Source organism: Ictalurus furcatus, chromosome 29, assembly GCF_023375685.1.
Source record: "Ictalurus furcatus strain D&B chromosome 29, Billie_1.0, whole genome shotgun sequence".
NCBI lineage: Eukaryota > Metazoa > Chordata > Actinopteri > Siluriformes > Ictaluridae > Ictalurus > Ictalurus furcatus.
Window position 1 is genome coordinate 12984355 of NC_071283.1, and position 12692 is coordinate 12997046.

At 40.2% G+C, this 12692-nt stretch overlaps 1 protein-coding gene across 1 annotated transcript; it reads right to left on the minus strand.

The window, feature by feature from the left end:
• Positions 1-1802: 1802 nt before the first annotated feature.
• LOC128604045 (uncharacterized) lies at positions 1803-9735 on the minus strand. The gene is made up of 7 exons (XM_053618817.1): positions 9321-9735; positions 7580-7710; positions 7133-7194; positions 6906-7024; positions 6412-6634; positions 6219-6361; positions 1803-1834 (listed from the first exon to the last, which is right to left on the minus strand). Exons 1-7 carry the CDS (start codon positions 9346-9348, stop codon positions 1803-1805), a joined length of 738 nt encoding a protein of 245 aa, XP_053474792.1. The 5' UTR covers positions 9349-9735.
• Between the last annotated feature and the right edge of the window lie 2957 nt (positions 9736-12692).

Here is a 12692-nt window from a genome sequence, read left to right on the forward strand (position 1 = left end):
GTGATAGTTGTACTTGGTTCTGAAGGAGAAGTTGATGGTGGTTCTGATGTAACACTTGTTGATGTCTGCAGTGTGATAGTTGTAGTTGGTACTGAAGGAGAACTAGATGGTGGTTCTGATGTAACACCTGTTGATGTCTGGAGTGTGTTAGCTGGAGTTGATCCTGAAGGAGGAGTTGATGGTGGTTCTGAAGTAACAGCTGTTGATGTCTGCAGTGTGGTAGCTGTAGTTGATACTGATGGAGAACTAGATGGTCGTTCTGATGTAACACCTGCTGATGTTTCCAGTGTGATAGCTGGAGTTGATTCTGAAGGAGAGCTAGATGGTGGTTCTGATGTAACAGCTGTTGATGTCTGCAGTGTGATAGTTGTAGCTGGTACTGACAGAGAAGTTGATGGTGGTTCTGATGTAACAGCTGTTGATGTCTGCAGTGTGGTAGCTGTAGTTGATACTAATGGAGAACTAGATGGTGGTTCTGATGTAACACCTGCTGATGTTTCCAGTGTGATAGCTGGAGTTGATTCTGAAGGAGAGCTAGATGGTGGTTCTGATGTAACACCTGTTGATGTCTGCAGTGTGATAGTTGTACTTGGTTCTTTAGGAGAAGTTGATGGTGGCTCTGATGTAACAGCTGTTGATGTCTGCAGTGTGATAGTTGTAGTTGGTTCTGAAGGAGAAGTTGATGGTGGTTCTGATGTGACAGCTGTTGATGTCTGCAGTGTGGTAGCTGTAGTTGATACTGATGGAGAACTAGATGGTGGTTCTGATGTAACACCTGCTGATGTTTCCAGTGTGATAGCTGGAGTTGATTCTGAAGGAGAGCTAGATGGTGGTTCTGATGTAACACCTGTTGATGTCTGGAGTGTGTTAGCTGGAGTTGATCCTGAAGGAGGAGTTGATGGTGGTTCTGATGTAACAGCTGTTGATGTCTGCAGTGTGATAGTTGTATTTGGTTCTGAAGGAGAAGTTGATGGTGGTTCTGAAGTAACAGCTGTTGATGTCTGCAGTGTGGTAGCTGTAGTTGATACTGATGGAGAACTAGATGGTCGTTCTGATGTAACACCTGCTGATGTTTCCAGTGTGATAGCTGGAGTTGATTCTGAAGGAGAGCTAGATGGTGGTTCTGATGTAACAGCTGTTGATGTCTGCAGTGTGATAGTTGTAGCTGGTACTGACAGAGAAGTTGATGGTGGTTCTGATGTAACAGCTGTTGATGTCTGCAGTGTGATAGCTGTGGTTGATCCTGTTTCAGATTTGACATCTGTTGACGTTTGCAATGTACTCTCTGTAGTCAACAGCGTAGCAGTACTTGTTGCTGTTTCCAAAGTAGCAACTGTGGTACTATCTGTGCTTGCTGGAACTTCTGTTGTCATTTCTGTTGTAGCTGCAGTTGTTGAAGTCTGTGTTGTAGTTGTTGATGGTGGTTCATATGAAACTCCATTTACTGTAAATAAGAGAAAAGTAAAGATACATATTTCATACAGTAAGATATGTAGTTAGATACAGTTTTTTATTTTTCATAAAAATTACATTTTGGTGATAGGACAGCTAGACAATCACCACTTATTATAAGTGTGAAACCTATCCAGACTGACTACTGTTAGAACAATATGATCATACTTTATGCAGTGAATTGATCTACTGTTTACAATTCAAGAGTTTAAATGACTATTTTCAATTTAAATTACAAAGTTGTGTTTTTCCCCATGGCTTACCACAGAGGCTTCTAATTTGAAAGCTTGTATTTGCACTGAGCATAGTCTCATTGATTGAAGAAATATCAGGTAGACTTCCATTCAGTGTTACACTGATGTCTGAGATGATTGACCCAGGTCTATATGGACAAGAACACAGTTGAAAAGGTTATTCATCATCCAAGTGATATAAGAAACAATCATATAAAAAAATGTTCAGTAAACGGTGCATGAGCAAACTTACACACCTGAAACCAATCACTCTCAGATTAATGAAGTTCATGTATTTGTTTTTAAAAACTGGCTCAAACTGAAAACAGAAAATCCCATCATTAAAATCGCAGTAATGAATCAAAGCAAGGTCTATATCAGAGGTGCAAAATCACTGCCACTGATACAAAACTATGAAGATGTGTGCACAAGGTGCTTGGAATTTTTGCTTATATAACATTATGTTTTACTCTTGTTGAAGGACAAGGCAAAGGGTTTGAATGTGATCACCAACATCAAAGTGCACATTAAAATAATAAGAAAGCAATACATAGTAGCACTGCAATAAGAGTGATATTTCATTTATTTATTTAATTATTTTTTAAATTACACAAAGGAATAATGACTGTTGGTCTAGATATTTCTTTTATCATACAAGTAATCAATTATCATAGCATTTACATATTTTATTATATGAAACAGACCTCATCTGTGATACGTTTTGCACGTTCAGTGTAAGCAGGTGAAGTTGTGTTTAATAAGTCATTACTGAATGGCTCTGCAGTGATGAAGCTAATTTCCAGTGTAAGAACTTGGCGTACGGTTGTAGAGGAATCTGTGAAAAAAGGTCACATAGAAATCAAAAGTGAAATATAACATAAATATTCATTTCAACATCACATGAGTTTTGAGAATACCAAGGTATGTGCTGAGTGAAATAAAGGGGTCATAACATGATTTTTAATGTTCTCCTTCTGTTTGGGATTATAATGCATCTGTTTGCCTATGTATAAGCTCTGCAAAGTTCCAAAACTCATACTTTCCTCAACAGGGATTTATTCTATCTAACAGAGAACACTGCTCCAGACATGCCCAAAATGCATCGTTCGAAGTCCAGATTTACTTCCGTGATTTCTCTACATCACAGCGTGCATGCTCAGCATCATCCCACCCAAAGGCAGCCACGAAGAAAAAAGGCGAGGCTTCAGTATTTTCAGTCGCCATGTCACAGAGACGCTGTGTGTTTCGTTGCGAAAGCAAAACCTCTTTGCTTAGCCTTTCGAAAACGGACGAAATTAGGAATCGGTGGTTATTGTTTATTTATAACGCTGTTCCTGAGCAGTACAACCCAAAAGTTTACTTGTGCACAGCGCATTTTACGGTGGACAGCTTCCTGAACCTGGGAGAGTACCCGGCAGGCTATACGCGAAGGCTACTCCTGAAAAGTTGGGGGATTCCCACTTTGCTCGGACAATATCACTCTTCTGAATCAGAACCTGTAACTGTATGTGAATATTTTATTAAGTATCTGCTACTGACTGTTCAAATGCAGAGTTTTGTGTTGTGGCTCGGTTGTAGACCACTGATAACATGCTAGTTAAAGTTTGCTAAGTTTTCTCAGTTTTGAGTGTTTGTTTGTATGTTGGTGGGCTGACAGAGACTTTGATTGTAGCTGCTGTTGTGATTGTATCTTGAAACAGTTTATATCAGTCAAATCACAAGAATCTTAGCGTTCTAAAGATATATTGCATGAGTACCTATGTACACAGTGGCTGTGTACAGCATCGTTAGCCCCAGCAGCAGGGTCGGAATTTACATAGTACCTGAAAGGTGACAGAGCTATAAAATAAAAACTTACAACTGTGTTCTGCTCAAGTCGTGTTTGCAAAGTGGGTTCCGCTCAACCATCCGCATTTTCTGAATTGGACTTTGGCTTGAACTGATATAGTAAAGCCGATGACATATTGCTTAGGAGCTTAGAATTGCTTTAGAAGCTTTGGAGGCTAATGCTAAAGGTGAGGGGTGTTGAATTTCTGACACGCAAAGCTTTTGGCCAATCACAATGGAATGGGTGAGCTGGCCAATCAGGAGGGAAGGAGGGGCTTTGCAGATATCGGAGCCTTTTTAGGCTGTCTGGGAATAGAGGTACTACAGTAAATGTACGGTATTTCACAAATAATGCTTTTTTTTTAACATTAAAGCATGTTTAACTATTTTATTACACCCAATAAACAACATAATTAATGTTTATAAATGTTTAAAAATCATGATATGACCCCTTTAAAAATACTTTCATATATAACTGAATGTTCCATTGCCATAAATGAAGTAAAAAAACATTATGCGACATAAATACATAGAATATTATATATATATATATATATATATAAAATATTCTAATGTCTCACCTGTTGATTTTTCTAGTGTGGTAGCCATAGTTGATCCTGAAGTAGAATTAGATGGTGGTTCTGATGTAACAGCTGTTGATGTCTGCAGTGTGATAGTTGTAGTTGGTACTGAAGGAGAACTAGATGGTGGTTCTGATGTAACACCTGTTGATGTCTGCAGTGTGATAGTTGTACTTGGTTCTGAAGGAGAAGTTGATGGTGGCTCTGATGTAACAGCTGTTGATGTCTGCAGTGTGATAGTTGTACTTGGTTCTGAAGGAGAAGTTGATGGTGGTTCTGATGTAGCAGCTGTTGATGTCTGTAGTGTGTTAGCTGGAGTTGATCCTGAAGGAGAAGTTGATGGTGGTTCTGATGTAACACCTGTTGATGTCTGCAGTGTGGTAGCTGGAGTTGATCCTGAAGGAGAAGTTGATGGTGTTTCTGATGTAACAGCTGTTGATGTCTGCAGTGTGATAGTTGTACTTGGTTCTGAAGGAGAAGTTGATGGTGGTTCTGATGTAACAGCTGTTGATGTCTGCAGTGTGGTAGTTGTACTTGGTTCTGAAGGAGAAGTTGATGGTGGTTCTGATGTAACAGCTGTTGATGTCTGCAGTGTGATAGTTGTACTTGGTTCTGAAGGAGAAGTTGATGGTGGTTCTGATGTGACAGCTGTTGATGTCTGCAGTGTGATAGTTGTACTTGGTTCTGAAGGAGAAGTTGATGGTGGTTCTGATGTAACACCTGTTGATGTCTGGAGTGTGGTACCTGTAGTTGGTACTGAAGGAGAACTAGATGGTGGTTCTGATGTAACACCTGTTGATGTCTGCAGTGTGATAGTTGTACTTGGTTCTGAAGGAGAAGTTGATGGTGGCTCTGATGTAACAGCTGTTGATGTCTGCAGTGTGATAGTTGTACTTGGTTCTGAAGGAGAAGTTGATGGTGGTTCTGATGTAGCAGCTGTTGATGTCTGTAGTGTGTTAGCTGGAGTTGATCCTGAAGGAGAAGTTGATGGTGGTTCTGATGTAACACCTGTTGATGTCTGCAGTGTGGTAGCTGGAGTTGATCCTGAAGGAGAAGTTGATGGTGTTTCTGATGTAACAGCTGTTGATGTCTGCAGTGTGATAGTTGTACTTGGTTCTGAAGGAGAAGTTGATGGTGGTTCTGATGTAACAGCTGTTGATGTCTGCAGTGTGGTAGTTGTACTTGGTTCTGAAGGAGAAGTTGATGGTGGTTCTGATGTAACAGCTGTTGATGTCTGCAGTGTTATAGTTGTACTTGGTTCTGAAGGAGAAGTTGATGGTGGTTCTGATGTGACAGCTGTTGATGTCTGCAGTGTGATAGTTGTACTTGGTTCTGAAGGAGAAGTTGATGGTGGTTCTGATGTAACACCTGTTGATGTCTGGAGTGTGTTAGCTGGAGTTGATCCTGAAGGAGGAGTTGATGGTGGCTCTGATGTAACAGCTGTTGATGTCTGCAGTGTGATAGTTGTACTTGGTTCTGAAGGAGAAGTTGATGGTGGTTCTGATGTAACACCTGTTGATGTCTGCAGTGTGTTAGCTGGAGTTGATCCTGAAGGAGGAGTTGATGGTGGTTCTGATGTAACAGCTGTTGATGTCTGCAGTGTGATAGTTGTACTTGGTTCTGAAGGAGAAGTTGATGGTGGTTCTGATGTAACAGCTGTTGATGTCTGCAGTGTGGTAGCTGTAGTTGATACTGACGGAGAACTAGATGGTGGTTCTGATGTAACACCTGCTGATGTTTCCAGTGTGATAGCTGGAGTTGATTCTGAAGGAGAGCTAGATGGTGGTTCTGATGTAACAGCTGTTGATGTCTGCAGTGTGATAGTTGTAGCTGGTACTGACGGAGAAGTTGATGGTGGTTCTGATGTAACAGCTGTTGATGTTTCCAGTGTGATGGCTGTGGTTGATCCTGAAGGAGAAGTTGATGGTGGTTCTGATGTACCAGCTGTTGATGTCTGCAGTGTGGTAGCTGTAGTTGATACTGACGGAGAACTAGATGGTGGTTCTGATGTAACACCTGCTGATGTTTCCAGTGTGATAGCTGGAGTTGATTCTGAAGGAGAGCTAGATGGTGGTTCTGATGTAACAGCTGTTGATGTCTGCAGTGTGATAGTTGTAGCTGGTACTGACGGAGAAGTTGATGGTGGTTCTGATGTAACAGCTGTTGATGTTTCCAGTGTGATGGCTGTGGTTGATCCTGAAGGAGAAGTTGATGGTGGTTCTGATGTACCAGCTGTTGATATCTGCAGTGTGGTAGCTGTAGTTGATACTGACGGAGAACTAGATGGTGGTTCTGATGTAACAGCTGTTGATGTCTGCAGTGTGATAGCTGTGGTTGATCCTGTTTCAGATGTGACATCTGTTGACGTTTGCAGTGTACTCTCTGTAGTCAACAGGGTAGCAGTACTTGTTGCTGTTTCCAAAGTAGCAACTGTGGTACTATCTGTGCTTGCTGGAACTTCTGTTGTCATTTCTGTTGTAGCTGCAGTTGTTGAAGTCTGTGTTATAGTTGTTGTTGGTGGTTTATATGAAACTTCATTTACTGTAAATAAGAGAAAAGTAAAGATACATATTTCATACAGTAAGATATGTAGTTAGATACATTTTTTTATTTTTCATAAAAATTACATTTTGGTGATAGGACAGCTAGACAATCACCATTTATTATAAGTGTGAAACCTATCCAGACTGACTATTGTTAGAACAATATGATCATACTTTATGCAGTGAATTGATCTACTGTTTACAATTCAAGAGCTTAAATGACAATTTTCAATTTTAATTACAAAGTTGTGTTTTCCCCCATGGCTTACCACTGAGGCTTGTAATTTCAAAGCTCGTATTTGCACTGAGCATAGTCTCATTGATTGAAGAAATATCAGGTAGACTTCCATTCAGTGTTACACTGATGTCTGAGATGATTGACCCAGGTCTATATGGACAAGAACACAGTTGAAAAGGTTATTCATCATCCAAGTGATATAAGAAACAATCATATAAAAAAATGTTCAGTAAACGGTGCATGAGCAAACTTACACACCTGAAACCAATCACTCTCAGATTAATGAAGTTCATGTATTTGTTCTTAAAAACTGGCTCAAACTGAAAACAGAAAATCCCATCATTAAAATCGCAGTAATGAATCAAAGCAAGGTCTATATCAGAGGTGCAAAATCACTGCCACTGATACAAAACTATGAAGATGTGTGCACAAGGTGCTTGGAATTTTTGCTTATATAACATTATGTTTTACTCTTGTTGAAGGACAAGGCAAAGGGTTTGAATGTGATCACCAACATCAAAGTGCACATTAAAATAATAAGAAAGCAATACATAGTAGCACTGCAATAAGAGTGATATTTCATTTATTTATTTAATTATTTTTTAAATTACACAAAGGAATAATGACTGTTGGTCTAGATATTTCTTTTATCATGCAAGTAATCAATTATCATAGCATTTACATATTTTATTATATGAAACAGACCTCATCTGTGATACGTTTTGCACGTTCAGTGTAAGCAGGTGAAGTTGTGTTTAATAAGTCATTACTGAATGGCTCTGCAGTGATGAAGCTAATTTCCAGTGTAAGAACTTGGCCTACGGTTGTAGAGGAATCTGTGAAAAAAGGTCACATAGAAATCAAAAGTGAAATATAACATAAATATTCATTTCAACATCACATGAGTTTTGAGAATACCAAGGTATGTGCTGAGTGAAATAAAGGAGTCATAACATGATTTTTAATGTTCTCCTTCTGTTTGGGATTATAATGCATCTGTTTGCCTATGTATAAGCTCTGCAAAGTTCCAAAACTCACACTTTCCTCAACAGGGATTAATTCTATCTAACAGAGAACACTGCTCCAGACATGCCCAAAATGCATCGTTCGAAGTCCAGATTTACTTCCGTGATTTCTCTACATCACAGCGTGCATGCTCAGCATCATCCCACCCAAAGGCAGCCACGAAGAAAAAAGGCGAGGCTTCAGTATTTTCAGTCGCCATGTCACAGAGACGCTGTGTGTTTCGTTGCGAAAGCAAAACCTCTTTGCTTAGCCTTTCGAAAACGGACGAAATTAGGAATCGGTGGTTATTGTTTATTTATAACGCTGTTCCTGAGCAGTACAACCCAAAAGTTTACTTGTGCACAGCGCATTTTACGGTGGACAGCTTCCTGAACCTGGGAGAGTACCCGGCAGGCTATACGCGAAGGCTACTCCTGAAAAGTTGGGGGATTCCACTTTGCTCGGACAATATCACTCTTCTGCATCAGAACCTGTAACTGTATGTGAATATTTTATTAAGTATCTGCTACTGACTGTTCAAATGCAGTGTTTTGTGTTGTGGCTCGGTTGTAGACCACTGATAACATGCTAGTTAAAGTTTGCTAAGTTTTCTCAGTTTTGAGTGTTTGTTTGTATGTTGGTGGGCTGACAGAGACTTTGATTGTAGCTGCTGTTGTGATTGTATCTTGAAACAGTTTATATCAGTCAAATCACAAGAATCTTAGCGTTCTAAAGATATATTGCATGAGTACCTATGTACACAGTGGCTGTGTACAGCATCGTTAGCCCCAGCAGCAGGGTCGGAATTTACATAGTACCTGAAAGGTGACAGAGCTATAAAATAAAAACTTACAACTGTGTTCTGCTCAAGTCGTGTTTGCAAAGTGGGTTCCGCTCAACCATCCGCATTTTCTGAATTGGACTTTGGCTTGAAGTGATATAGTAAAGCCGATGACATATTGCTTAGGAGCTTAGAATTGCTTTAGAAGCTTTGGAGGCTAATGCTAAAGGTGAGGGGTGTTGAATTTCTGACACGCAAAGCTTTTGGCCAATCACAATGGAATGGGTGAGCTGGCCAATCAGGAGGGAAGGAGGGGCTTTGCAGATATCGGAGCCTTTTTAGGCTGTCTGGGAATAGAGGTACTACAGTAAATGTACGGTATTTCACAAATAATGCTTTTTTTTAAACATTAAAGCATGTTTAACTATTTTATTACACCCAATAAACAACATAATTAATGTTTATAAATGTTTAAAATCATGATATGACCCCTTTAAAAATACTTTCATATATAACTGAATGTTCCATTGTCATAAATGAAGTAAAAAACATTATGCGACATAAATACATAGAATATTATATATATATATATATATATATATATATATATATATATATATATATATATAAATATATATATAAAATATTCTAATGTCTCACCTGTTGATTTTTCTAGTGTGGTAGCCATAGTTGATCCTGAAGTAGAATTAGATGGTGGTTCTGATGTAACAGCTGTTGATGTCTGCAGTGTGATAGTTGTAGTTGGTACTGAAGGAGAACTAGATGGTGGTTCTGATGTAACACCTGTTGATGTCTGCAGTGTGATAGTTGTACTTGGTTCTGAAGGAGAAGTTGATGGTGGTTCTGATGTAGCAGCTGTTGATGTCTGTAGTGTGTTAGCTGGAGTTGATCCTGAAGGAGAAGTTGATGGTGGTTCTGATGTAACACCTGTTGATGTCTGCAGTGTGGTAGCTGGAGTTGATCCTGAAGGAGAAGTTGATGGTGTTTCTGATGTAACAGCTGTTGATGTCTGCAGTGTGATAGTTGTACTTGGTTCTGAAGGAGAAGTTGATGGTGGTTCTGATGTAACACCTGTTGATGTCTGCAGTGTGATAGTTGTAGTTGGTACTGAAGGAGAACTAGATGGTGGTTCTGATGTAAACAGCTGTTGATGTCTGCAGTGTGATAGTTGTACTTGGTTCTGAAGGAGAAGTTGATGGTGGTTCTGATGTGACAGCTGTTGATGTCTGCAGTGTGATAGTTGTACTTGGTTCTGAAGGAGAAGTTGATGGTGGTTCTGATGTAACACCTGTTGATGTCTGGAGTGTGGTACCTGTAGTTGGTACTGAAGGAGGAGTTGATGGTGGCTCTGATGTAACAGCTGTTGATGTCTGCAGTGTGGTAGTTGTACTTGGTTCTGAAGGAGAAGTTGATGGTGGTTCTGATGTAACAGCTGTGATGTCTGCAGTGTGATAGTTGTACTTGGTTCTGAAGGAGAAGTTGATGGTGGTTCTGATGTGACAGCTGTTGATGTCTGCAGTGTGATAGTTGTACTTGGTTCTGAAGGAGAAGTTGATGGTGGTTCTGATGTAACACCTGTTGATGTCTGGAGTGTGTTAGCTGGAGTTGATCCTGAAGGAGGAGTTGATGGTGGCTCTGATGTAACAGCTGTTGATGTCTGCAGTGTGATAGTTGTACTTGGTTCTGAAGGAGAAGTTGATGGTGGTTCTGATGTAACACCTGTTGATGTCTGGAGTGTGATAGTTGTACTTCGTTCTGAAGGAGAAGTTGATGGTGGCTCTGATGTAACAGCTGTTGATGTCTGCAGTGTGATAGTTGTAGTTGGTACTGAAGGAGAACTAGATGGTGGTTCTGATGTAACACCTGTTGATGTCTGGAGTGTGTTTGCTGGAGTTGATCCTGAAGGAGGAGTTGATGGTGGTTCTGATGTAACAGCTGTTGATGTCTGCAGTGTGATAGTTGTACTTGGTTCTGAAGGAGAAGTTGATAGTGTTTCTGATGTAACAGCTGTTGATGTCTGCAGTGTGATAGTTGTACTTGGTTCTGAAGGAGAAGTTGATGGTGGTTCTGATGTAACACCTGTTGATGTCTGCAGTGTGATAGTTGTAGTTGGTACTGAAGGAGAACTAGATGGTGGTTCTGATGTAACAGCTGTTGATGTCTGCAGTGTGATAGTTGTACTTGGTTTCTGAAGGAGAAGTTGATGGTGGTTCTGATGTGACAGCTGTTGATGTCTGCAGTGTGATAGTTGTACTTGGTTCTGAAGGAGAAGTTGATGGTGGTTCTGATGTAACACCTGTTGATGTCTGGAGTGTGGTACCTGTAGTTGGTACTGAAGGAGGAGTTGATGGTGGCTCTGATGTAACAGCTGTTGATGTCTGCAGTGTGGTAGTTGTACTTGGTTCTGAAGGAGAAGTTGATGGTGGTTCTGATGTAACAGCTGTTGATGTCTGCAGTGTGATAGTTGTACTTGGTTCTGAAGGAGAAGTTGATGGTGGTTCTGATGTGACAGCTGTTGATGTCTGCAGTGTGATAGTTGTACTTGGTTCTGAAGGAGAAGTTGATGGTGGTTCTGATGTAACACCTGTTGATGTCTGGAGTGTGTTAGCTGGAGTTGATCCTGAAGGAGGAGTTGATGGTGGCTCTGATGTAACAGCTGTTGATGTCTGCAGTGTGATAGTTGTACTTGGTTCTGAAGGAGAAGTTGATGGTGGTTCTGATGTAACACCTGTTGATGTCTGCAGTGTGATAGTTGTACTTCGTTCTGAAGGAGAAGTTGATGGTGGCTCTGATGTAACAGCTGTTGATGTCTGCAGTGTGATAGTTGTAGTTGGTACTGAAGGAGAACTAGATGGTGGTTCTGATGTAACACCTGTTGATGTCTGGAGTGTGTTTGCTGGAGTTGATCCTGAAGGAGGAGTTGATGGTGGTTCTGATGTAACAGCTGTTGATGTCTGCAGTGTGATAGTTGTACTTGGTTCTGAAGGAGAAGTTGATGGTGGTTCTGATGTAACAGCTGTTGATGTCTGCAGTGTGGTAGCTGTAGTTGATACTGACGGATGACTAGATGGTGGGTCTGATGTAACACCTGCTGATGTTTCCAGTGTGATAGCTGGAGTTGATTCTGAAGGAGAGCTAGATGGTGGTTCTGATGTAACAGCTGTTGATGTCTGCAGTGTGATAGTTGTAGCTGGTACTGACGGAGAAGTTGATGGTGGTTCTGATGTAACAGCTGTTGATGTTTCCAGTGTGATGGCTGTGGTTGATCCTGAAGGAGAAGTTGATGGTGGTTCTGATGTACCAGCTGTTGATGTCTGCAGTGTGGTAGCTGTAGTTGATACTGACGCAGAACTAGATGGTGGTTCTGATGTAACAGCTGTTGATGTCTGCAGTGTGATAGCTGTGGTTGATCCTGTTTCAGATGTGACATCTGTTGACGTTTGCAGTGTACTCTCTGTAGTCAACAGGGTAGCAGTACTTGTTGCTGTTTCCAAAGTAGCAACTGTGGTACTATCTGTGCTTGCTGGAACTTCTGTTGTCATTTCTGTTGTAGCTGCAGTTGTTGAAGTCTGTGTTATAGTTGTTGTTGGTGGTTTATATGAAACTTCATTTACTGTAAATAAGAGAAAAGTAAAGATACATATTTCATACAGTAAGATATGTAGTTAGATACATTTTTTTATTTTTCATAAAAATTACATTTTGGTGATAGGACAGCTAGACAATCACCATTTATTATAAGTGTGAAACCTATCCAGACTGACTACTGTTAGAACAATATGATCATACTTTATGCAGTGAATTGATCTACTGTTTACAATTCAAGAGCTTAAATGACAATTTTCAATTTTAATTACAAAGTTGTGTTTTCCCCCATGGCTTACCACTGAGGCTTGTAATTTCAAAGCTCGTATTTGCACTGAGCATAGTCTCATTGATTGAAGAAATATCAGGTAGACTTCCATTCAGTGTTACACTGATGTCTGAGATGATTGACCCAGGTCTATATGG

What these genes read in the sequence shown, in the direction of transcription:
- LOC128604045 (XM_053618817.1), bottom strand. Translation starts at nt 9,348, where the DNA reads ATGGCTACCACACTAGAAAAATCAACAG. An exon ending in CTGAGAGTGATTGGTTTCAG is followed by an intron (nt 7,025 to 7,132) that starts GTGTGTAAGTTT and finishes TTGTCCATATAG; the next exon opens with ACCTGGGTCAATCATCTCAG. An exon ending in TGAAATTACAAGCCTCAGTG is followed by an intron (nt 6,635 to 6,905) that starts GTAAGCCATGGG and finishes TCTTATTTACAG; the next exon opens with TAAATGAAGTTTCATATAAA.